Genomic DNA, 25,214 nt, shown 5'->3' on the forward strand with positions numbered 1-25,214 from the left:
CTTGCTTGTTAGCCGCGCCGCAGCAGTACTATAGTACGTACTAGCTACATGTACCTCGCTGATAGAAAAAGGGTTACCACGCAAGATTCCAGCTTGCATATAATACCCTGACTTATAGTCTTACGGGTGCCCGCCTCTCGCGCGCGAAGTCTCTCCCTCAAATTCAGCTTCGGTACAAAAAGAGGGGACAAGCAGTGCTTACATTTTTAGCAACGAGCAACTCCAGTTACTCTACAAAAGCTACTAGCTAAGTATACATCGAAAGATATAACCGATTCGATCTCGAGATTGGACAGAATAGCGCTGCCAACAAGAAGACCAACAAGGCTAAAACGTAGCACAATGTCTACTACACGCCCCGCTTACTGTATACAGGTACCTTATTCTACCCGGACAAGCTACACACAAGCTATTCTGGGGAGATGATAACAATAATAAAAAGCAAGGTAAAAAAGTATTTTCGTCCTTTCTCGGGGTGCACAGCATTGCTTCGCTTCGTTCTGCTCTAGGTACATCTAGGAACTTGTTCTTATAGCAGAGCACGAGTTGCGTACCTTACTTATATAAGGCATCCTTTTTTGCGATTCTATACGATCTCACTGCTGAAGGTAGATTGACTTCAATCGTGATCTGTATACCTGCCTACCTGATCTATCATAGGTAACCTCATCCAAAACCCCCCTCTTCTTTCGGAGTCTACTCCGAAACCCCTATAGCACTGACCTCCTAGCAATACATCATTCAAAAAGTATCCATACCTACGGAGTCTCCGTCTGAACCACACTACACCGCATACATACATCATCATTATCATCTTCAGAACCTAAACTCTACACACATGACTCGTTACATGTAACTTTCCCCTCCCGTCTGCGCGCTCTCCTCACTTTGTACATGACATACATAGCGGTGGTCGTGGCGGCGGGAGACGTTACCTTTTTGAGTTCCCGTTCGTTTTTTTTTTCTTTTTACCCTTTGTATCATCAGATATACAGTACCTAGGTACCTGTATGGAGGTACCTTTCATATTGATCTCTGGTACCTTCTTAGGTTAGGCTACCTAGGTCAGGTACATCATGTATATATCGGGATCGGATCGGGATCGGGATCTTCGGAATCTTGGGAGGATCGGGAAGGGGAGTTTTGATACATCATGCTATCGGCGAACATGTCGCAGGTGACAGGCCTGCTTCAAGAGTATTGGGTTTGAGTAGAGCAGTAGGAGGTGTACTGCTACCTTAGTGCTGCTGCTGATCCTGCTGCTACTGATCCTGCTGCTACTTACATGTATGTACTTGGCGTCCTTCGTCCCTTCTTCCCTTCTTCATCATCATCAACCGAAGCGTTGATCTGATTCGAATATAAGGTATTCCGATTCAAAAATCTTGACGATAACCCGAACAAGTCAAATGAGATCAGTACATACCAATGTAGGTGTTATTCATTACTCACTTCTTAGCGGGCCATATGTAGACCAGAGTCGAATCTATCGTGGCAGAGTTTGGAACAAGTGTGATAGCGCACGTTCCGAACTGTCTGTCGTTGTGCAACAAAGTTCTCGTGCGGATCTGTTGTGGTTGGTGCACCTGCCACACGAGCCGCGACACGAATGACCACATGTCGACGTTATTCCGCGCGGGGAAGTGGACAGCAGTAGCTACCTACATGTACGGTCGGTTGTCTGACAACACCGCAACTGGACCTTATAGCCACAGATGCCTGGTACCTATATAGGCACGGGCTTTCTTGACGAGCGCCTGACCTCGAATACATGTAGGGCCAAGATCATGAAGTTTATGACAAGGAACACTGTTCTTCAGATGACCACATGGGAGCCTGATTGCGTTCATTATAACCTGGTATTTTCCACATCAGCCTTATCCACAAGATGACTTCTGACATAGATGGCTACAGTCCTGGAATTGACGCTGGCAGGGCTATTGGCATCTGAAGGTTTTGTGCATAGCTTTGGAATGATACCTCGCCTGGCATCGATGATGCAGCCCGGAAGGCGGTCAGAGCACTGGAAGCCTCTCGGCATCCTCCCTCTGGACTATACAGAGCAAATTCATCAGGCTGCTTGACCTGAATGACAGGTCCAGCGTGTCGCGGGCAACAGAGCTTCCAAGAAGAGCCGACCTGTTCTCTGCCATGCAATATGCCAATGACTTTCTGCCACATTGAAAGATTCCAGTACGTCGCAATGTTGCCAATGAGATGTATGCCGTGCTGTGTACGAGTGCGAAGAGCGTGGATACGGTTGTCGCGAGGAAGATGGAGAATTGGAGATAATGATCGAAGTGGGGTCGTCCCGATCCGCGGGATCGGTCCGAAGTCGGCCGAAATCACACCTACCTCTATGTAGCTGCCATCTTTGGTCAATCAACCTAGAAAGGAGCATCATCCTCAATACCATCAAAAGTTCCAGACTTCCAGTTGTGTTTACCAACCGCCCGGCGTCATATATCGCACCGCACCACAGGACCCATTGCGTCTCATGATCTACCGCGCACTACGACCCTCCGCACCATTCCGCACAATCGCTAGTCGCATCTATTGCAGGCGTTGTAGAAGAGGATGCGGGAGTCTGCTATACAATGGCCGCTTGGTTTAGGAGCTAGGGATCTGGTTGGCGCGGGTATCACGGCGGTGGTCGCACGTCTTGACGCTGTCGTCAAATTCTGTGAGCCTTCGCGATCGCACTTTTTGGAACGAGAGAAGCTCGTCTATCAACGTCTGGGTCACGATCACAGCGGCATCGTTCGCTATTTCGGCGCCTTCGAAAATGCCATCGTATTGCAGTTTGCAAGCCATACGTCGATTAGACAGTACTTCGCTCGGCAGAAGAAAACACAAGTCCCACTTACTCTGAAGCTTCGATGGGTAGAACAACTTTTCGATGCCGTTCGGTTTATCCATTCAAGAAACGTGTTGCATGGCGACATATCGTGTAACAACGTCTTCCTCGATGACAATCTCGACGTAAAGCTAGGAGATTTCGCTGGGTCCGCTATTGACGACCATCCCCCACTCATCTGTTATGAGACCAGCCACGAACTTCCTGGTGAAGAAGATATCTCAGCAATGACCGAACTTTTCGCACTGGGCTCTACTGTTTATGAGATAATGACGGGCGTAAAGCCATACAAAGAGCTACCTGAGCACGAAATATCTGCGGCTTTCTCCGAGGCTCGCTATCCTGATCTAGGAACGGTCCCTGTCTTTAGGAGCACGATTATGAGATGCTGGAGCCAGAGCTACGCAACTGTAGATGAAGCCCTAGAGGAAGTGAGATCAGAGGGTACGTCCAATCCTTTGGCTGAGCTGCAAAAGCTGACCATTCATATAGTCGCTACCAACAAAGATTTACGTGTGTCCCTCACTCACCATCTTTTCGGCCGCCGATCAGTCTTCATCCATTGCCTCCTAACTGCGGTTTCCTTGATTCCATTGGTAGGCTGGGTACGACGCTGGAGGTTACTTCAATGACGCGTGTCAGCAACTTTCGTAACCAAAGTCTCCCACAGCTTACCTTGGCTATTCGCGGCGGACATTGTGGGCGCCCATTCACCAGGCTTTTTGGAAGAGCCGATCAGAATCACGTTCCCGCCCAGGTCCTTAGCTGGAGAAGCATCTGGGCAATAGTGCCCATTCTCTTTGGCCATTCGGCACTCGTCCCATTTTCGATTTCCTTCAATGTGACGAGGTTGAGCTCTACATTTACTGTAGTAAACCGAGTGGTCGATGTAATGGCACATCTTCGATGAATTTGAGGGGAATCAATGAACTTGAGGGGAATCAATGAATGTTCGTTGAGATGATTGCTTGCTTGTGGAACTAGTAAAGTCGGGCTGCTACCTCCTTCAAATGTGGAGACCTGCAATGCGCACTTCAAGGCGGCCGACGGTGCGCAGGGTTGTTGCACAGCCACATTGAAGACAGCTCTGAAGCAGTCTTTTGAGCTAGGGCTACTGGACGAAGAGCCGAGTGCCTTTCGACCGATCACTCCCTCCGACGCACAGCACATCGTCAGCATAGAATGTCGACTGCGCTCTAGATAGGTAGGTAGAGCAACACCAGTCAGGACAGACAGGGAGGGACCTACCTACTGTAAGGTAGCGTCCTGCTCTGAATTTTGCCCGGCTCTCACCTTTAGCTAGGCATGTATAGTATGTACCTCAGGTAGGTAGATGGGAACTAACCTACATAACACACACACACACACACCTGACCTACCTACCTTACTACCCACCCGAGTTTTGTTCCTTTTTCCATTTTTCCTTTCAATCATCAAAATCAAAACTAAAGCGGCCAACACCTGGTTTGATTTGATTTGATTCGAAATCCGAAATCCTAAATTTCCTCTTTTTTCCTCTTTTTTTTTTACTTTTTGCCCCCCGGGAGGCCCAATCCAAGGAAAGTCAAACCGTCGAAAAAAAAGCACCAGTAGCTTGATATCTTATGAGTACGATTAATTGGTCTGAGAGGCATACATACCTAGATTAAAGAAAGGGAAGGAAGAGGAGGAGGGAGGAAGCGGGGCACACATGGTAACGAAGAGGGAGAAAAGGGAGAAAAAGAAAAAAATCAGACAATTATTCACTTCGCATTTCGTCTTGGGGGTATCTCGATGCTTCTTCAGGGTACTTTGAAAAGAAAAGGACAAAATCCACCCGAAATGCCCCTATTTCTCGCTTGCTTGATGCCAAAAGACAGAGGATCATGCGCCTTCTGCCTGCATTTTTGATGCGTTGCAAGTTCCTCATGTATCGCTCCACGCTGTCTTGTGAAGAACGTTTCTTCTTCTTCTTCTCTGTCCGCTGAGTGAGAGGATCAAGTCTAATCCGCGATCACTGTTCTTCCCCGTGGAGTTTCTCTCTCTCTCTCTCTCTCTCTCCCTCAAATGCAGCCGTCCGTCAAACGCTTCACACCATACGAACTGGTCGAGCACTGCTGTATTCAAACAGCATATCGCCATCAGACCGCTACACGAATGCATGAGTCGTGCTCATGCATGCTGCTCGAGCCTCCAGTATCGATCCTAGCCCAGCATCCGTAAGCCCTCGAGTTTTTTCTTCTTCTTTGCGGCAGCCACCTCTTCCGCAAGAGCCTGTTCTGCCTGTTCCTTGGTTGCATTCTACGCATCCCCGAAGAGGCCAGCGACGCCCTCTAGTCCCTCCTCACCGCCTCGCACGACACCAGTGTTCTCTGCGGCCATCGTATACTGCGACGCCACACCCTTGTTCTCCTTCTTCTTCGCTTTGGCCTGCTCGACTTTGCCCATTTCATGAATGGATACACCTCTAACGCCTTCGAGCAGCTCAAGCACTGCGCTGCGCTGGGAGCGTTCGTTGTGTGTGCGCAGCATCTTCGCCATGGCCTTTTCGAGCTTGGGCTCCGTGATATCGGGCAGGGACAAGAGGACGTGACGCGGAGTGGCTGTTTGAGGGCCGTACATGACTATGATGTTCGCAATGAGTGTTGCCAGCTCCTTCTGCACATCTGCAAAGTATGGGTCATTGAGAGAAGTGATACAAGCTTTGAGCACTTCCGTGCTGATGAATTCGCGAACGGAAGCTGCTGAGTCGGGGCTGACGACGGATCCATTAGGCGCGGTGTGCGAGAACAGAGGGATGAGGGTGCGGAAGACTTTGCATATGGTGGTGCAGCATCTTCCGTCATGCAGTCGGAGTGCATGTGTGCAGAATAGAATCATAGGCTCCAGAACCGACGGATCTGTCAGGATGAGGTCGCTCAAGGCTGCCGTCTTCATCTCTGGATCGTGGCCATTCATAGGTGCGTGCCGGTTGTTGCCGGCGTGCGCTTGGCGTTGGCTGTCGAACTCGAGCAACCATGGGACAAATGTCACCATACTGTACGTCAATTGGCGCAAGACGCTCTCCGTGCGCATCTCGTCGCCGAGCTCGTCATTCTCCTTCTTGTTCTGCTGCTCCGCTTGACTGATGGCCTCCCAGTCGGCTGAGATCTTGCCATCGAGACAAACGAAGAGCTTGCGGAGTATGGGCGGCAAGAAGTCGCCACGGTGACGGGTCGGACATCGCTGCACGAGGCCCGTCGTCAGGTTGATGAGAGGGTGCAAATGGTTCGCGCTGAGGCTTCCAGCGTCGTCGAAGAGTGCCGAGGAAAGGGGATGGGCAAGATTATCAATTCCGTAGAATTGCTCCTCAAACTTGGTCATGAGGTAGATGATGTGGTAGCCCATCTCACGCACGTTGCGCATGGTGCCTCTCACTGTGCTCGCAAAGCCCTCATAGCTCGTCTTGGAGCCAGAAATGCGCGCGTAGAACTCCTCTTTGCTCTCGCTCGAAATGCCAGACTGCCAGAATCGATCTTGCAATGTCCGCTTCACCACCATCTGTAGTTCCGCGGGGAGATGGCGCCAATTGGACATGTTGTGAAAGGCTTGAGCATGCCGAGTCATCTGGAGCAAAGGGTGAAGGATAGATGGTATCAGAGGTCCCCACAATTGACATGCAGTGTCGTATTCAGGAGTGCCAGCTCGCAGCCTCTCTGTTGCAGCAGACAGCAACGACTTTGTCATTCGCAACGGCAAACGATCGCCCTTTTCTTTGATCTCATTCTGTCGTGCTTGGCCGGCCTCGTTCAATGTGCGTGCTGACCAGTCTGGCGTGCGAGCAAACTCATGCTCTTGGTAAAAGTCCGCAATGTTGGTCAACCCAACGGTGGCACAGAACGCTTCAAAGTCCGAACAAGAGGCCTGGAGTGCCTCACCGGTCCATGCTTCGTAGGTCGATTGGAGCATTTGCTGTAAGCGAGCCAGTCTGACCTGTTCATCGATGCCTGTTGCACGATGCACAATCATGAAAAGGAACGACCGGTAGCCCCAGACGAGCCTCTGATCATCGCCATACTGTTGCGCGAGAGTCTCTATGCGCAGCTCCAGCTCGTTGTAGACTTCGAGTAGCACATTGGGGTACGTCAGAGCCAGTTTCTGAAGCTCAACCACTCGCAGCGCTTCAAATGACTTGATAGCGTCCGAGAATTGGCTGTGTTGGGGCTGGTCTTCGAGTTGCATGGTGAGCAAATGCTGAACCATGGCAAGAATGAAGCTTTGTGGTGGTGACTCGAGCACGCGCAAGACGGCCACCATGGTTTGCAGCAGCTCATCTGCCACTCCTGGATCATCGGTATGTATGCTGGTCATACCGTGGCACCATTGTTGGAGTGATTCTAACGCCTGGCGTTGATCCTGCTGTACCTTTGCGAACAGCTCATGGTCCGTGCTGATTTCACTGACGTCTCGTGTCCATGATGCATAACCCTTGAGCGCAGCGGCCACGGTGCAGTACGAAGCGTCAAATCTCAAGACTGGGTAAGCAGATTTGGTGTATGTCGAGCTGTCAAATCCTCTCGCCGTGGTATAAGGTCCAGTCTCCACCATCTCTCGCATTTGGTTCAAGACAATTGACAGCGCATCTATTGGCCGCATACGCGCTATACCCTCGATGATGGTTGCTCCGTATCTGCGATAGTTGCCCAGGAAAGCATGTCGTTCAGGTACCGTATCGAAGTCCTCATCTAGCCAGCGCATTGTCTCGTCATCGGTCTCCTCAGGGAGAGCCTCATATCTGATTAGTCGATCACTGCACACTTCGAGCAGGATTGGCAGTGCCGTCAAGACGAGATCAATAATCTTGTCCTCGTGCACGTTCAGCAGCTTCGTCCAGCTGTGCAAGACTGGTATGGATACTGTCAAGCTCTTGTGCCGTGTCACCAGTGCCAACAGCTCGAACAGAGCAGGCAGATCCAGAGACTGCTCGGCGAGCGCTGGGTTGAGAGCGATCCCATCGGCCATGACCGACAAGAGTGCCGCCATCTTCTTTTGCAAAGTATACTTCTCGTCGTCTTCTCCTGGCACTGTCATTGTCACTTCAAATGCATTGCGAATCATGGTGATCTTGTCCGGTTGCATCGCCTGTCGAATGAGCGATGACCAGACTTCATTGGTGTTCGCGCCGTGTTGTGGCCGGCCTAGAAGAGCATACAGTACTTGGACTGCTGCAGTCTGCAGGACCACATTGGTGGTGTAGAATGGAAGATAGAGGCAGTCGACACAATTGACCTCGTCCACAGCTTTGAAGCTGATCCAGCCCATGATCGATCGCAGGGCATTCAATGCCTTGATCGCACACATTTCCATCTTTTCTGTTACCTCTGGCTCATCCTGTCGCAACCGGGCTTCTTTGACACATAGTGCAAAAAACTCCGTGATGCGAGCCAGCCAGCCTTCTCCCTCTGCCCTCACGTTCCTGATCTTGTCCTTTTGTAACGTCGAGTAGAAAACTTGCGGCACCAGTATCTCCACCAAACCGTCACCCAAGACATCCAGCCGCAGTCCTGCGACAGCATCGTCGCTATTGATGATGTCGTCGTTCAGACCTTCCAAGATGCCCAAGACAAGAACCTTGTTGACAACCCCCGTGTCCATCTTCCACAGGTCAATGAGGAGAGTGTCCATGTCCATCCACTCGCCGCCTCCCCACGATCTCTTTGCAACCTCGACCCATAGCTGGCCAACCTTGTTTCGAAGGTACACTGCATCCGACTCTCGCAGATTGCCAGCCAGTCGTTGTATCCAGGTTCGGAGCTGTGCTGCTTGGCCGTCGCTGTACTCGTTCCAGCGGTATCTCACAGCAAATTCCACCAGCTGCAGCCCGTAGTACCGCACAGCATTGTTCTGGTTCCAGTCATAGGCCAAAGTGAAGCCATGGTACGGCGCATCGTGCTGACTCTTGACAGCCTCGAGGTGCTGCAGAGCTTGCTGGCGGACAGTGTTCGAGACTCGCGGGTCGAGGGTCGCCTCTAAGGCGTTGGTGATGTGTTCGAGGTGTGCTGCTGTATCTGGTCGTTGCCAGTACGTGCCGAAGCCGCTTGTCGCCATGGTGGACGCCTCGTTCCGGGTGTGGTGCAGTGTTGGCGTTGTATTACGAGCTCAGATGCAGGTGCGGGTTACATGTCTTGCTCGCAGTTCGGAGCCTCTGTCGCCTGTGCCGCCTCTTGTGCCTCTGTGCCGCTCGCTGGCGCTCTGGCGGGAGGTGGAGTTGGCGACTGATTCGAGTGACCGGGTGTGACCCCTGAGGCCGACTAGAAATGCTAGTCAATGTGATGGTGGCCGTGGTCGTTGTCGTGGATGTTGTCCATACAAGTGGAAGTGTTCTTAAGCGGTCAGCTTTGCAAGCTAGAAGTAAGGTACCTTGTAAAGGTCAGGCTGCCAGCTGCAAGGTCGCGAATCGCGAACCGAACTTACCGAAGACGTGTCACGGGTACAGCCTTATTATAGGGCTGAACGTGCGCGTCCAGTAGGTATGCTTGCCGGGCTGTGAGTATATCACGGTTTACGGCGGTGGTGAACTACCTACTCAAGGGATCAGACTATATATCTCGAGCATTGACGAGGTCATCCGTCCAGATATGTAGACAGCGATCTGTGTTGCATTACTTCTACCACGCTGATTACGAATGGAATTCGTTTGATGACACAAAGGGGGGTTGGTGACGGGGGCTGTCTGATGAAGCCTCTCACGCGTTGCCATGATTCACACATTCGAATTCCAGCACACGATTCTGCATCACCTCGCCTTCCACCTCACACGTCCCACCCACTGTGCCCACTTCTGGATATCATCCCTCTCCATCAATCGCTCCACACTGAACAGCTCCTTGGCCAGCATCTCATTACTCGCAACCCGGTGCACATACGAGTGGCAAGCTCGACACAGCCATGCGACCTTGTTGAGCTCCCACTCCTTGTGCCAGTCGCGCTTGACCGCTTTGGCATGGACCGCACGAGGAATTAGATGGTGGTATGTGAGCGGCAAGTGCTCCCGCTGGCAGATTTCACAGCCGTCGGGGCGGGATGCTGCAATGGCCGGCGTGTGCTCTGGCGGAGCAGCAGAGACGGAGGAGACGTATGCATTCAGCGGTGTCTCGAGAAAGCGGTCGAGATCCAGCGGGTCCACAATGAGGGAATAGGTTACTAAAGAATCTGCTATTGCCAGCGGCAGTGGCTTCATGATGGCTTCCAGCAGTGGGCTCTCCAGGGGCGTCGTGTACTTCTCGGCGAGGCTGCTATCATCTTGTATCGAAGCATACGAGAGCGTGCGAAGGTCAAAGGGAAGACTAAGAAATATTTCCTCGGCGAGATACTACTGGTAAACTTATTGCTCAGCAAAGCTTTGGTACTACCTACTTGGCTCTGTGCTGCTGACCTCTATGAAGTCTGCGAGATCGGCTGCATCGTTACTGTCTTCGCCATTGCTTTCCACTACTCTCGTGACAGGTTTGATCTCGTTCTTTCTGCCCTTGATCTTCTTCACAGGTTTGCCCCCATTCGGGGCGAGTTTCTGGATCACAGTATTGGACAAGCAGTCTTTGAAATTCTCAAAGTTTTCTACCTCGTTCTCGGCGATCATCTGAGGCTGTTGGTATGGTGCACGTGGTAAGTATTGGTTGTATACAAGTAGAGGTTGTTGATGAGAGAACTTGGAGTTGGAGGTGTGTGAACAGGGATTCCGTCATGGATCTTCGCACCCCTTTCTCTCGACATCCTCCTCGGCAACTCTCTTACAAACACAATTCCCCCTTCCTTAATCTTTGAGTAACGAACACATCACTTGTCATCTTTCTCTGTTCATACGCAATGGCATTCATCATACTATAGTCATGACAATCTTGTCTTACAAAAAACATCCTCAAACACTCAGTCTATGAGCTCCAGCACATTCTATCTACCTACTGACCTACATATACCCACTAACCTCAAAAATTCCCATCACGTGAGGGCGCTTGGTAAGAACACCCCCCCGATTAGTTCTCGTGGAGACACCTTGCTAACGACAAAGCAGGTCTAGGGGTATGATTTTCGCTTCGCATCTTCAATCTGATGATATCAGTTGAACGCGTAATTTGTGAAAGGTCGTGGGTTCAATTGTGAGTTGCCTCTTCGAGCTCAGGCTATTCGACTTGTGGAAGTACCTTAATCTAATAAGTTGCAGCCCACAGCGTCCACTTGTATTGTGATTTTCTTTTGTCCTTTTTAGGAGAGCTTGCTGGGCGCTCTTTTTGGATCTTTGTAGTCAGTTCTCACGATGACAACAGCAAGGCCAGGGATACTATTGCTAGGTACCTAGGTACTGATAGCAAGAAACATCTTGGAAGTACTACTAGCAGTTTGTCTGAAAAATCTCTTAGGCAATACTTTTTTGCTTTATGCTGTCTGCTCGAGTCCCGTAAAGTAAATATTCGAGATTGGGAATCGACTCTGTGCCCCTCACTTGGATATACTGCCCCGCCTTTGCCTAGTCCGAGCCTTACGAATTCTCAAGTTAGAAGCTGTACTTTAATAGCGGTACCCTAGCATTCGTTATAGGTAATAAGACTTTTTACTAGGATATTGTGTTGGATAGGGAGTAGTAGATTATGCACTCACTGGGTCTCACTCTATGCTCCCCTATTGCTCAATTGGTCCCAATAGGATATCCCGTTGACAGAACCGGTAGCAACTTGTTTGCGACAAATATATTATAGTATGTCTCCTTCAAAAGCACATGTTGTAGGGCTTGTAGCACAGTGGTAGCGCGCACGCTTTGCACCGGACAGGGGTTTCTCCTTAGTCCAATTTGTATGCGTGAGGTCTTGGGTTCGATCCCCAACTGGTCCAATCAGGATTGCCTCGTTTTCTGGAGTTCGTCTCTCCTGTGAGCATTTCATTTTGCTTTGCAATCTCTTTTTGACCTATTCGTGGTTTCTCATAGGCACCTGCTAGGAGGTGGTAGTATTCTCATTTTCCCCTGATTGAATGAAGTCTGCTACTATCTTTTGGGCCACGCGAGTGCCTGAGACCTGTTACTGCGCCTCGAATGTGCTACAGACTACCTTGTTAGCGTGCATAGCCACCAGCACCAGCACCAGCACCAGGTAGCAGGACTCGCAGGCATGGCCATCTTTGCTCCCCCATTCCAATACCGACAATACCTACGAATGACTCGTTTGGACTCTGTACGAGACTCTGGTATTGACCTTTGTACCTTTTTCTTCTTCGTTTTTTTTTCTCCTTTTTTTGCCGACATCGATCATCACAGAGACTGCTTGAAAGACTACAAAGACACATTTGATCATGCCTTTCCAGCCACATGACTATCGACCAACGTCGCCCTCTTCTGTGGCTTCTTCTCGGGGCCGCAGCAGGTGATGTTCGGGTGCTTGGCAAAGTGCAGGGGCACAGCCTCACGTCCGTCGGCCTCACAGCATTTTATCTCGCTGCCTACACTTGCATTCGCGTCCAACGCTCGGCAAACACAGCGAAACCGTCATGTAGCCATAGGCATCTGCATTTATACGTCTTGTATTCGTGGCAGGTAGGTCCTAGCGCCGCACATTCGAGCATATATCCTGGCTGCTATTCCTTGGAGTGACTACACCAAGACATTCTTGCTCACCGAGTGACACCTCCTTGGTTCACTCATACCGCCTATTGGTTCTTTGATATATCCTGCAGATAATACACTTCACCATGACAGAGAACAGCAAAGCACAAGAAGCACTGCAGGACGCAGAACAGTTCGCAGCAGCCCCGCCACCAGCATACGAAGAGACAGCGACGATGGTGACGGAGACAGACGGCTTTCAAGTCATCGAAAGACTAGACACCGTGCCAGAAGACGAGAAAATTCCAGTAGAGGACCTAAACACCGCGGTGATGGACACCAGCACGATACCGAGCAGGACCCCTTCGATGTTGAAGGAGAAAGGCCCTGCGTACCCTCCACGACCCAGTCCAGCTCCACCCTCGACAGATGAAGCACCAGTGAACGATGAAAAGGACATCATCGCGCCTGTCTTCGAGAGCAAGGATGCGACACCTGTTGTACCAACAGCAGAAGAGGAAAAGAAAGCGCTACAAGTCCACTTTGCAGACGAAGAACCACCTCCTACTCTACCACGACGACCCACGACGACACGCTTTTCGGAAAACTTCTCTCACGACCACGTATCCCCGGACGTCCATCGACCGATACCTTCACCTGCCCTCGAAGCACCTGGAGGAGCACCTGTGACATACACATTCACCTGGCATCGTCCCAGGGATGACTTTCCCACACTCCAGATCACCCCATTGAATGGTGCTGTGATCCCCTCCAGCTTCCCAGATATCCCTCCTACTGCAAGCTGGCGACTCAACTACGACACCAAGTACCACGCCTGCCTCCACCGGTACACCGCTTCTCCCAGCGAACCCGACAGACACACCAGTCAAGCAGGCGACTTCCCCTTTCGCCGAATCGCAGAGTTCCAACTCCCCGACATCATCATCCCCGGCGCAGGCTGCGGCGCCGTAGTAAAATTCGACCCTCACGAGGAAGAAATCGCGCGACTCGGAAACATCGCAAGCAAAACCCCTCACCCTCGCGTCCAAAAATTCATGCAATGTGCCGGCTGGTTCAGCACACGCTACAGCATGGAAATCCCCGTCCTCGACCATCTCCAAACCACATGGAAACCTCTTCCCCGACCCAGCACGACCCGCATCATCGGCGGAGCCATTAACGAAAACACTCAACAAGAACTCGCCATTGTCGAACGCAAAACTACAGACATTTCTCGCGAAGCCAAAAAACGCAACGTCACCCTCGTCACCCTCGGCGACCTCATCGATCAAGCCCGCCGCACCCTCGACGATGAAACTTGGACCCCTTATGCCCCGCAACAACTCCTCGTGGACTTTGACGGCCGCCCCATCGCTACTTATCAACGCGCTTCGCCTTGGGCGAAATTCGCTGGCACATTGACTATTCATCCCCAGCAACAGCAGAATTTCGAACCTTCTTCTTCTTCATCATCATCTTTCACGCCCGAATTCTTAGAAGGCATCATCATCTCCACCAGCGCCATGGTCGCCATGCAAGACCGCATCGGGCTCTCATCAGGTTTAATCGACGTGGCGAATTCGGGTTTGAACGCCGCGGATAAGGGCGCCATGTGGTCTGCTGAGCAATGGAGAAGAGCGCAGAGGGAGTGGAAAGCTAGGAGGGCGGGGGCGGGGAAGAACACTACTACTGGGACAGCAGAAGAGGGGAGTACGAGGGAAAAAGAAGGAGGAGGAGGAGGAGGAGGAGGGACGTATCCATATGGCGGACAGCAGAGAGGTGGGATGAGAGGTGGAATGGAAGAGGATGAAGAAGGGATGGTGGGGAGTGAAGTGTTTGATGATGAGAATGGTTTAGCGGGGGTGTTGAGTCCGGAAGAGAGGGAGAAGGCGAGAAGAGAGCAGATGGCGTGGGATGAGAAGAAGAAGAAGAAGAAGAGTCAGGAGGTAGAGAGGAGGGTATCCTCTGCTGCTGCTGCTGCTGCTGTGCCAGTTCGGTCGACAATGGGGACGAGAGATGATGATGATGAAGGGAGAAGAAGGCAGACGATGGTGAGGTGGGAAGAGAAGCCCAAGGTTGTGTATGCTTAGCTACCTAGGTAGGTAGTTGGGAGGTTGGGTTTTTGTTTTTACAGTTTTTGCATCAAAGGGGGAGGGAGGTCAGGGCCATTCATGAAATCTTCCTTTTTTCACCGAGTTTGAAATACCTATACAATGTACCGAGTATTTCCTAAAGCTGAGTTTCCGTCACATTCGCCGCGAGATGACGATACTGTCATGTCTGCTGCAAAAATTACACACATGCGTGTACATGTATCCACGATAGACAGAGAAACTGGCTCTACCACTCCTCGTCATCCCCGACCTTGACAGTCCCATCGGCTTCCTCCTCGGTAATCTGTCTCAATCTCCCCGTCTCGACCTCCATGGCTTCATACCTGCCCTTGAGTCTCTGACTCAGGTATTCATACCTCTCTTTGGCAATCCGGCCTTCCTCTGCCATTCTTCTCAGGTCCTTTGCATCTTCCATCAGCGTCGCCATCCCCTGCTCAATCAGATTCTCCAACACGGGAACCTGTTTCCAGAAAATCTCCGTATACCTCGCCTTGTCTAACATGACCTTCAGATGCCACATGGCATTCATCGCAAGTGTGACGCAAACTTTTCGTTCCAGGACGACAATATTGTGTTTGATATTGGAGATTTCTTCCGCAGATAAAGGAATTTCATCGCCGTCTCGCGATAGACGATAGCATTTTTTAAGGAGGTCCTGGAGCTGGACGATGTCGCGTCTGTCCTTCATGGCGCCACGTACACTGCGTTGCTTGATAAAGGGGCGATAGCGGCCTTGTTGGTCGTGAGGATCCTCCGGGAGGGAAAGGTAGTCTGACACTGTCGATTGCGCGGCCGAGGGGTCGAGGACGCGGGAGAGATTGTCGACTGGAACGGGTTGTGCGGCTGACATCGAAGCGTAGTGACGAGAGTGGGACGGTGCGCCGAAGCAGGCAATCGCAGGCGGCGCGAAAGACGAGTACGGTCTCTTGGAGGTCGAGGAAAGGAGACCCAATGTGTGAGTAGAACGGGATGATGACTGCGGCACTGGATACGCTGCATCTTTCGGATTGTCGCTGGAGGAGTTCCTATTGGCGTGATCGGGCTTATCGAAGTCAGAATCATCTTCATCCTCCTTTTGTTGCTCCGGACGTCGCTGTGCTTCTCGTGGCTCGTCGGTCGACCCATAGTCTGCAATCGTCTCCTGCTGCGGGGCTTCAACATCTTCGTCATTAGGTCTACTGAATTGTTCGAACAAGTCAACTTCCTCCTCACGCCTGACTTCTCCACCCGTAGTAGCGCGCGCTGCTACATCCTCGATATTTGTTTGAGGATCGAACTCCTCTTCTCCAATTATACGAGTGTAATCAGGCTCAATGGGCCCATCGACGCCTCGATAGCCCCGCATAGCGTAGCTCAGCGCCAGCGAATGAGAATTTATGGCGTCGATCCTCCGTACCATTCCTACGACAATGACATGGTCTTCCACTTCGATACATTTCTCCAGTAGCAATTCAATAGTTAGAGAGGCATTAATCCCGTGTCCATGAGGATCACGAATCTTTGGTGGTCCATTCTTTTTTATGGTGTTCGCAAGGCCCATCTCATCGAGCTCTACGAAACCTTTGTAGGGCTTGTCGTGCTGTTTGGTGAAAGTCTGTGCAATGGCAGCTCCTCGCGAAGTTCCAGCAATGACGTTAGCACGAAATATACCGGATTTTTTTATAGCATCCCAAGAGCTCGATGGTAGCTTCAGATTGAAGCTCACGATTGGCTGCGGCTGCAGTGTAACTGTGTTGAAGGACGATACTGTGACTCCACGAGCACGGTCCTGGGTCATTCTAGGTCCAGGTTGGGTAGATGCGACTACAACGACTGGATGAGTCAAAGTGCGCAGAACTTTGCGGAGGTCCTCGACTAATCGCGCCTTGGCCTCTTGGCCGCCGGGTGACCTAATGATTCTGTGCTTTGGGTAGCCGCGCTGCTTGAACAGTATCATGAGTCTGGTCGTTAAACGCGCCGTAATGTAGGAGCGGGCATCCGTAGTACCAGAGAGCGTGATTCTGGACTCGCCCTTATGAATATGGACCGGGCCATTGGATGTACTTTGCCATCCTGTTGGGAGCTCGTCAATCATGGTAGCCCAAAGTTCTGAAGAGTTTGGCCCATGGAGTCGGACGTCCTCAGAAGTACAGTCAGCGGAACGTGCACAGTACTCATCCAGGGAGCTAGTCTCGAACTCAAGCTTATGCGGAGTGAGGTTGTGGACTGAGCAGGCCTCGTCGACTTTCCACTGCAAAAAAGGCCGGAACTTAGCCAGCTCCGCCGGCAGGCCTGAAGTAACAAGCCCACCTTCGACGTTGGCAGGTATATGGACATATCCCACGCCCATACGTCTACGATGATCGTTGAGCCCACGCCCATTGGGACCCACAATCAGGCTCCGTACTTTTTCCGAGTTGTCGCCAATAATTTGTGCGTGGCATATTACATGTCCTTTAGCAGGTTGGCCAAAATCAGGGCGCCATTTCGATGTGTCGCCCTGGCGCAGGGCCTTGTTCCCATCGCCTATGAATTCTGATCGTGTATTCGATTGCCTGTTTGCAGACGATGATGCGACTCGTTTCGACTCCGCCACTTGCGAACTTGTGCCGATTTCATCATTCTGATTGAAAAGAAGGCCAACGATACGGTCCTTGGCTCGTCTCAATTTTTTGTACGATCCTGAAATGACGAACGAGCGTGCTATCGATGTCTCAGAAGAACCCGGTGCGCGCGGTCGCAGCTCCGGCTCGCGAATTTTGATGCTGACGTCGTACTTCGCTGCGAAGGAGCTGATGCTCGATGTCGCCACTAACTTCATGAAGGTCCTCTCCAGAACACTCAGTTCCATGGTCGTGGAAATGGCATTCCGCTCGCGCAGCACACTCTCGTTAGGCGAAAGTGTGCTTGACGGGCGAGTCTCCAGGGAGAGTACAGGCAGGTGCGTCCCGTCTTCATTCGCAAGTGATCCTCCGTGACCCGTAGGAGAGTCGCAACTGTAACTGCGCAGCGTAAGGTACGCGGCCGCCGTCTCAGCAAAAGTGCCCGATACCTGGACAGACACAACGGGCACACCCTCACCACCCTCGACACTCGCGATCGCGGACAACACCGTCACATCTATACTGCAGCCGTGCCTTTTTCCCAGCTCGGTTAGTCGATTGCCCATCGTTGTCTGCATCATCGCCAGGTCGGGGGCCGGGGCTGCATATTCAATCATAAGGCCGTAGTCCGACCTAAAACGCACAACGGCCTCACATGGCTCTAGGCTGTGAAATGGCTTCTGCGAGGCGTTCTGCACCTGCGCTGCCCTCCACCGCGTCACCACCTGGTCTGCTGAGCTCGCATCCTCTGGATGCACTTGTTCTCGGCCTGGTGCAGCCCTTGGTCGCGAAAGTCGAGAGCGGGCGCTCGTGATATCTGGATCTGGATCTGGATCGTCGCTCTCGTGCTTGCTCTTCAATCTGCCGTCTGTCTGAGGTATCGTGGATCGAGGCTCGCCATCCGCCAGGCGACTCGTCGTGTGGAGTGCATGTCCACGGCCTCGAGCTGCCGCTGTGCCCGGTCCCAGTGCAGCCGGGGCAGTGAGTAGCGTCCACTCGTAGAATGCGCGGTAGAAGCGGCGCGAGGCCAGACTCGTTCGGTTCATCGCTCGCTCCCCAAAGGCTGAAGTCCTTAAAACAGCTTCGGCTTCAGCTTCTCGACCAGAATCATAGGCGGCTTTGGTCTTGGCAGAACTTCACCTCCGCCTCTCCGCAAACAACGCCATCTCGACCACTTCACATCACCTCCCATCCCTTCTGCTCCTCATTTCAACAACATTGTCCCCCAGCCATCTCGCCAAAATGCTCACCACGCGCCCTGTCTGCTTCTCCTGCGCCCTCGCCGCCATACGGACTCAGATATCCCATCAACAGGTCCGCCACGCAACACTTCTCCGCCGACCGAAACGGCCCTACACCTTCACCCAACTCATCACACTCTCCGATGGCTCCACTTTCTTGCATCGAACCACGAGTCCCGCGCCCGTGTATCGCAGTGCAAAGGATACGAAGAATACTGCTATGTGGAATCCTTCAAATCAGAAATTTGTGAATATCGAAGAAGACGAAGCGGGGAGATTGAAGCGATTCAGGAAAAGATTCGGTAGGGGTTATGATGCGGAGAGCATGGGCGATGGAGAAGCAGTACGTACAGCCTATTTTATGCAGGGAATGGCGGAATGTTGCAAGCTGACTTTCGTTATGATAGGCGCTAGAAGGACAAGAAACGTTGGCTCGTGAGGGAGAGGATGAAAATTTGTTGGACTTGATCGGTGGGTATAACAAGGAGGCAGAAAAGAAGGGAAACGTGGCAAGTGTGAAAGAAGATACGAAAAGAAGTGGCAAAGAGAAAGGTGGGCAGAAGTAAGAGAGGAAGACTGCCATGCGAAAACGCCGCAGTGCGTCGAGCTGTGGATACCTAGGTAAGGCAGGACCTGTTCTCGCCGTGTATTCAAGCCTTGGCCTATTCCCGCGTCCGTGGATCTGGATGTCTGGCAGCGCGGTCAAAGGAGTCTGCGGTAGCCCATCCGTACCTGAGGTCGCGTCCTTGTACGTATCCTGCACCATTACCATCGAAGGTACAGTCGGTGCACCCCGACTGTACTGCCCTGGAATACCTGTCACCAGTGATTCATCTCAAACTGCACGACTATGGTTCTCCGATTCGCAATCGCGAGCTGTCTTGCCCAGAGTCCGCTCAAGTTGGCACTGGCGCAGCACAGGAACAGAATATGTAGTGATCATCTCCGTCGAGCATTGATCCTGCATGTCTAAGGAACTGGGTTCATCTGCTCTTCTGCTACCATTCCGTACAAATCGAATTGTCAATGGGTCGTTGATCAAGCGCGGAGACGAGACGGCGCCCATTGGTGCACCGGCGTGAGTGACCCAGGAGAACAATCTCGTGAACATTGGAGCCAAGTTTGGAATTTTCTCGCTTGGGCGTCGCAAATTCTGCTTTCTAGCACGAATGCGCCGCGGATTATACGATCGATGGCCCGAGCGATGCAGCCCGATGCGGCTCGATGTTCAAGATGAGCATGAATTCCTCGTGGTGACCAGCACCAGTGCATGCTTGCTCACTGAGGGGTGCAATATTGGCGAAGCTCCGATCGTGCATCGCTCCGGCACTGCGCCCATCCTCCTGCCAGCACTACAGTCATACGAACGGCGATGTCAATGCCTCGACCAATGGAGTGGCGGACATGCGTGGATCTTGTGGACTGTGCAAAGGATGTCTGCACCCGCTCGCGGGCTACATATGCGTGCAGCGACTTTGGCGACGTAGTGGGCGCGACGCATTACAATCACCCGCATGGATCCGGAGACGTGACACAGTCATAGCACCGCAAGGTTCATTGGATAAGCACGCAACTTACAAAGGAGGAGCAATATGGAACTGTCTTCGTCACTCGGGGGCAGCGACGTGGACAGTCTACGTGGCAGTGGCAGGAGCAGGAGGATGTTGTGAATGCGATCGCGATTCATGGATATGGCAGCCGCAAGGGGTGTGCAGGTGCGTGATGCTGCTGGGAGTGACTCCTATCTCTTGAGATGGTTGGGCAGGCTCGCTGAGCGTCGGGGGGTTAAGGAGAGTCAGGAGCTGAGGAGGGTTAGTCGGGCGACAACTTGGCAGAGTACCTTGTGTATCTATGACTGCGTTGGGTGCCATTAGGTTTGTCGAGCTCCAAAAGGAGCATGCGGGAGGCTGAGATAGGTAGATACCTTACCTTCTTAGCTGTCCCTAGGAGAGTGAGACGATGTGTGACGTTCTGGTCACCCACCCATCGGCCTGAGGAATCGATGGAGCTGTCAGCCGCGTATAAGAGACTGCCCTCTCTTGCTCTTCCTCCATCTTTCCTTCCCTCACATACCACTCCCACATTCAAATTTTCGACTGCAGAAAATTTGATATCATCACACCAACAGACTTTCGGCAGCCACGATCACCGTATGTCTCCCGTCGCCTACATCCAGCCCGCATGCAAGGCACAGCGGCCACCTGCATGGTGCATGAACGATCAAACGCTAACCGCTCCCGCCCGTAGATGACTGCCGAATCGGGAAAGCGCGGTCTTTTGGTCTAGAAGACCAAATGTGCTCTGCTGCCTCCTCCTCCTCCTCCTCTCCTCCCCCTCTCCGCCGCCCACGACCTCCATGCCATCGGCTTCGGCTTCATGGCAAGCCAGCAAGAGCCTTCCTTTGAGGAGAGCCTGTCCGCTCTTGCCTCGCCTCCCGCCCTCGAGTCGACCTTTCTCGACTCTCCCCTCGTCCGCCGCGCCAGCAAGCGCAATGAAGACGCGACCCACGACAAGTCTCTCAGCGGAGATGATGCGTCGAGCCTGTTCTTGTTGCCGCGCCCCTCCGCGTCGACCATGAACAGCTCGTATTCGTCCAATACGATGACGGCGGAGGAAATGGCCGCCCCCGTGACCCCTCGGGCCCTGTCGCCTGAGCAGAAGGCGTACCGCGCATACGAGGCAGACCTGGACAACGCCCTCGACACCGCCATCACCCGCCGCGTCCAGTCCATCCAGGTGCCAGAGACCGTCGCGCGCGACTTCCGCCTCCGCACACGCTCCATCTCTCCCGACAGACGCCCAGCCTCATCAGGCGGCTACGGCGAGGCTTACCTCAATGCGCGACCACGTAGAACGCTCACGCTGAAGGAACAAAACGCGAAGATGGACGCCCTTACCAAGGAGAATTTTGATCTCAAGCTCAAGATTCACTTCCTCAGCCAGGCTCTGCAGAATCGCAGCGAGGATGGCATCAAGGAGCTTGTCGACACCAACGTGCAGCTGCAGACCGACCTCGCCAATGAGCGCAAAGAGAACGCGACCATGCGAAAGAGGATGCGCGACATGGAGATGCGACTCAAGCAACAGGCCGAGGCACTGGCAGAAGCGCAATCGCAGCAGAAGAGCACTGCACGCGACGACGAAGACGACAATCCGACTCTACAGGCGCAGATGCACGAAGAGATCTTGTACCTTCACCAACAGAATGATCGTCTCGAGGAGCAAGTCACAACTCTGCGAGAAGAAGTCATGGACAAGGAGCTGGAGAAGCGCAAAATGGCAGAACACATGCGAGGGATGGCTGGCAAGCGTGGCCAGGATGCAAACGGCATGAAGGAGATGGAAGACATGTGGCAGGATCTGCTCAACGCCGAGACGGGTCGACGCGAGCAGGCCGAGGACGAGATTAGCGCTCTCAGGAACGAGCTCACGAAGCTGCAGATGGAGAAGGCATCGCCAGCACCGAACCGCGTCGCTGATCGCAGTCTCAAGACTCCAAAGAGACGCAGCCACATGCAGTCAGTGGACGAAGAAGACTCATCTGCGGAGGAAGACATTGCCAACGGCGTTAGAAGCGTTCAAGGCGACGTGATCGAGCAACTCAAGCACGAAAACGACGAGCTTCGACGCAACTTGGGAGCTCAGACTAGCATGCTGACCTCTCGCAACCGCGAACGTGAACGCCTGCAAGAGGAGATTGAAAGCCTCAAGCTTCTGCAGCGCAAAGGCGACGGAAGATCTTTGGCTGGAGAAAGCATCTTCGACCGATCAATCTCTCGCGCCCATCAGCGATCGCAGTCCCGAGCAAGTGACCATACTGCCGTCACGGAAGCCGAACGGGACGACTGGCACAAGAAGGAGGGCGAACTTCGCGATAGCAATGCGGAACAGAGACTCAAATATCAAGAGCTCGAGCGCAAACACACCCAATACTTGAACTACATACAGGTCCTGGAAAGCGACTACCAGCAGATGGAGACTGAGCTTGATGAGCATCAGCAGGATCTCAAATCTCTGCAGCAGGAGCGCGACGAGCTCATACAGTTTGGCGAGGACAAGGATGCCGAGATTGCGAACATTAAGGAGGAAGCAATTGAAGAGATCACTGCCCTCGAACAGCAGCGCTTGAAGCTGGAGAGTAGGCTCGAAGAAGCATACAATCACCTCGACAAGACACAGTCGAAGTTGAAGACTACCACCGATGGTTACCAAGGCCTACAGGCCGAACTCCGCGACATCACAGCCCGAGTTATCGACTTGGACGATGTCAAAACGCATAACATGCGTACGATCGAAACCCTCGAACAGCAAATCGCGGAGGCTGAAGAAGAGATCACGAAATGGGAGCAGAAGTGCAACGAGCTCGATCAGAAGAATCGCAAGCTCGAGATCACCGAAGAAAGCCTACATTCTGAGATTACATTCCTCAGAGAAGAGCAAGAAGGTGACAAGATCAAGATTGGAGAGCTAGAAGGCTCGCTTGAGGCAGCACATGCAAGCATACAAGATGAACAGGAGAAGTTGCGCGAGCTAGGGGAGAGCATCGCAGAGGAACGCCGACAGCGCGACACCCTGGAGAATAAGTCCAAGGAAGACGTCCAGAAGGTGCTGGACGATCTCAACGCGGAGAACGCCAAATCCAAAGACGAAGTACGCAGATTGCGAAGAGCACTATCTGCCAAGGAAGTCGAAGCCACCAGCGAGAAGCAGAAGCTGGATCAGCTCGAACAGAGCCTACGCAGCATCCTAGGGGATCGTGATGGAACACGACAGAGCTTGCTCGGCGACATCGAGAAGCTGCAACGGGAGCTGGAGACGACCATCACCCAGCTTGACAGAGCAAAGATGGACATTTCGGACAAGGATAGACTCCTTCGTCATCGTGATGGCCTACTGGAGAGCACCAGTCTGGAAAGCAGAAGACTGTCGGACCTGCTCGAAAAGGAGCGAAACCAACGCAAGCACGATCTCGAGTCATTCGAGAAGGCTTCGCGAGGACAAGCAACACACATGCGCACTATCGCGCAACAAGAGTCCAAGGTGCTGGAGCTTGAAACACTCTACAGCCAGGACAAGCGTAGAATGTCTCACTTGGAGCAGCAATATCGCGAGCAACTCCACGAGCGCAACAACCTTTTGCTCGCATTGTGGAACAGACTTTCCACACTTTGCGGCGCCGACTGGGCACAAAATCACAGCCTGGTTGATGGCGAAGTCCCGTCCGTCGAAGCAATCAGCAAGCACTTGCCGAGCTTTAACAGGAATATCATCAGCGCGGTCAAGACGATCGAAGCGCTCATTGGTGGCTTCAAACAGCGCATCCGGTCCATTGAGAAGGATCTCTGGAGGGATTACCAGACTCTCGAACAGAACCTGGATCTGCGAGCACGCCGCATGGACACCCTCGAAAGAGCCGTGATCGAGGCTCAGCAACAGTTTGAAGATCAGCAACAGAATGCAGCCCAGGAAGCTGCTTTCCGACCTGAGATTCCCAGTCGAGGAAAGTCGTTCTCGTTCAAGAGCAACGAGGAGATCAGCAAGCTCAAATCGGAGCTCAAGGTTCTCAAGAACGAGTTGAAGTTCCATCGTCAGCATCCCAGTGCGATGGCACAACAACTATTGAACGCCCACAACCAGGCTCTCTCTGGCGAACCGATCCATGCGCGCGCTGCCTCCAGTGCAGGAAGCATTTCTGGCAATGGCAAAAGCCCAGCTCGTCACGCGCTGTCCTCGCTCCTTCGACACCAGTCCTCTTCGGCAGCCGAACAGCTCCACTACATGCAGCGGCATAGCGAGGAGAACTCGGTTCCGTACCCTGTACAGCAGATTGTCGTCCCTGAGCAGCAGACTGCGCCAAATGAGACCCGATGGGTACACCGACTCAAGGAGTTGGAGAGGAGGCTGAAGGCCGAGAGAGAGGCCAGGCTGCTAGACAGGCAGGGAGCGCGCAAGAGATTGGAAGAGGGAAGGATTGAAAATGAAGAGCTCAAGGCTCTTCTGGAGAGGGAGCGCCTCTCCAAGCAAGAAGCCGAGGCTAGTATCGCGGGCAGCGCTGCTGAAGAGCACTGAGCGAGAGCGAGCATATGGGCAGAGCGAGGCGTTTGGAAAGTCGGTCACTTTTGTAGTAGTAGTATTAAAGGACCCAGTGAAAACTTGGGGGTTTGACGAATGATGAAAAGACACTTGTACTCCTACTACTACTTGTACTTCTACTACTACTTGTACTTCTACTACTACATGTACCTACTGTACGTAGGTACTGTACCTACCTGTACCTACTTTCTTGCTTCCATAATGTACAGTAGGTACCTGTATTCCTCCTCTACGACCAGTACCTCCTCGATGCCAAGCACTCCCATGGCGGCGATTCGCGAAAGCCCTCCTCATCGGGAGAGGAAAAGGATCGAAATTCGAAAAATTCAAAATTTCCAATCAGGAAGGTCATTATTTTTATACCTAGTAGTTTTGTAGAATAAGAATACAAGGCGTGGGGTGTTAAGTTTTTCTTTTCTCATTTCTCATTTCTCTCTCGCTAGGAGGTAAGATAAGGTATCATTTCTGCATGTTTTGCAGATTTTTAATTAATATTTAGATCAGGTAGGTAGGTAGGTAATGTAGGTAGGTAGGTCCTGGTATGGAAGATGCAAGACGGACGGACGTACTACCTATCTCGCTTGTATGAAATTTGGATTGCCAAAGTGCCTCGGTAGTTGTCTTAGGTTTGTTTTGTAGAGGAGAAGATAGTGGGCCTGTATGTGAGAGTTACATACCTTAGTTGCGATTGGGAAAGGTACATGTATCCGCCTGGATCTGAAATCACAGAATGGAATCATAGGTCAGGTACCAAGCAGGTAGGTGCATACCTTGTGC

General features: G+C 52.3%; 9 protein-coding genes and 1 non-coding gene across 10 annotated transcripts; 5 read left to right on the plus strand and 5 right to left on the minus strand.

Moving 5' to 3' along the window:
• Positions 1-2,397: 2,397 nt before the first annotated feature.
• Positions 2,398-4,213, plus strand: SEPMUDRAFT_92962 (kinase-like protein). The gene is made up of 2 exons (XM_016910601.1): positions 2,398-3,301; positions 3,350-4,213. The coding sequence occupies exons 1-2, from the start codon at positions 2,578-2,580 to the stop codon at positions 3,487-3,489; spliced, it is 864 nt and encodes a 287-aa protein (XP_016756927.1). The 5' UTR covers positions 2,398-2,577; the 3' UTR covers positions 3,490-4,213.
• Positions 3,599-4,275, minus strand: SEPMUDRAFT_111300 (uncharacterized protein; the record flags this gene model as incomplete). The annotated part of the gene is made up of 5 exons (XM_016900910.1): positions 3,599-3,968; positions 4,021-4,053; positions 4,110-4,156; positions 4,178-4,202; positions 4,241-4,275. 5 exons carry the CDS (start codon positions 4,273-4,275, stop codon positions 3,599-3,601), a joined length of 510 nt encoding a protein of 169 aa, XP_016756928.1.
• A 319-nt stretch (positions 4,276-4,594) lies between these two features.
• On the minus strand, positions 4,595-9,113 carry SEPMUDRAFT_151736 (uncharacterized protein). The gene has a single exon (XM_016907009.1). It carries the CDS (start codon positions 8,921-8,923, stop codon positions 5,138-5,140), a length of 3,786 nt encoding a protein of 1,261 aa, XP_016756929.1. The 5' UTR covers positions 8,924-9,113; the 3' UTR covers positions 4,595-5,137.
• A 416-nt stretch (positions 9,114-9,529) lies between these two features.
• SEPMUDRAFT_158922 (uncharacterized protein) lies at positions 9,530-10,706 on the minus strand (the record flags this gene model as incomplete). The annotated part of the gene is made up of 3 exons (XM_016907812.1): positions 9,530-10,187; positions 10,251-10,460; positions 10,698-10,706. 3 exons carry the CDS (start codon positions 10,704-10,706, stop codon positions 9,612-9,614), a joined length of 795 nt encoding a protein of 264 aa, XP_016756930.1. The 3' UTR covers positions 9,530-9,611.
• An 890-nt stretch (positions 10,707-11,596) lies between these two features.
• Positions 11,597-11,701, plus strand: SEPMUDRAFT_t73. The gene has a single exon. It is a non-coding gene; the product is annotated as a tRNA-Ala (tRNA).
• An 852-nt stretch (positions 11,702-12,553) lies between these two features.
• SEPMUDRAFT_120707 (uncharacterized protein) lies at positions 12,554-14,497 on the plus strand (the record flags this gene model as incomplete). Its single annotated transcript, XM_016901630.1, has 1 exon — positions 12,554-14,497. One exon carries the CDS (start codon positions 12,554-12,556, stop codon positions 14,495-14,497), a length of 1,944 nt encoding a protein of 647 aa, XP_016756931.1.
• Positions 14,498-14,747: 250 nt separating this feature from the next.
• On the minus strand, positions 14,748-15,023 carry SEPMUDRAFT_53252 (uncharacterized protein; the record flags this gene model as incomplete). The annotated part of the gene is made up of 1 exon (XM_016909259.1): positions 14,748-15,023. One exon carries the CDS (start codon positions 15,021-15,023, stop codon positions 14,748-14,750), a length of 276 nt encoding a protein of 91 aa, XP_016756932.1.
• A 3,316-nt stretch (positions 15,024-18,339) lies between these two features.
• Positions 18,340-20,262, plus strand: SEPMUDRAFT_72990 (uncharacterized protein). The gene is made up of 2 exons (XM_016910009.1): positions 18,340-18,687; positions 18,752-20,262. The coding sequence occupies exons 1-2, from the start codon at positions 18,346-18,348 to the stop codon at positions 18,908-18,910; spliced, it is 501 nt and encodes a 166-aa protein (XP_016756933.1). The 5' UTR covers positions 18,340-18,345; the 3' UTR covers positions 18,911-20,262.
• On the minus strand, positions 19,180-20,031 carry SEPMUDRAFT_120710 (uncharacterized protein; the record flags this gene model as incomplete). Its single annotated transcript, XM_016901631.1, has 3 exons — positions 19,180-19,564; positions 19,627-19,798; positions 19,923-20,031. The coding sequence occupies 3 exons, from the start codon at positions 20,029-20,031 to the stop codon at positions 19,180-19,182; spliced, it is 666 nt and encodes a 221-aa protein (XP_016756934.1).
• A 440-nt stretch (positions 20,263-20,702) lies between the features above and the next one.
• SEPMUDRAFT_151738 (uncharacterized protein) lies at positions 20,703-24,533 on the plus strand. Its single transcript, XM_016907010.1, has one exon. The coding sequence runs from the start codon at positions 20,721-20,723 to the stop codon at positions 24,411-24,413; it is 3,693 nt and encodes a 1,230-aa protein (XP_016756935.1). The 5' UTR covers positions 20,703-20,720; the 3' UTR covers positions 24,414-24,533.
• Positions 24,534-25,214: the final 681 nt, after the last annotated feature.

The sequence above is a fragment of the Sphaerulina musiva genome (assembly GCF_000320565.1).
Source record: "Sphaerulina musiva SO2202 unplaced genomic scaffold SEPMUscaffold_11, whole genome shotgun sequence".
Taxonomy (NCBI): domain Eukaryota; kingdom Fungi; phylum Ascomycota; class Dothideomycetes; order Mycosphaerellales; family Mycosphaerellaceae; genus Sphaerulina; species Sphaerulina musiva.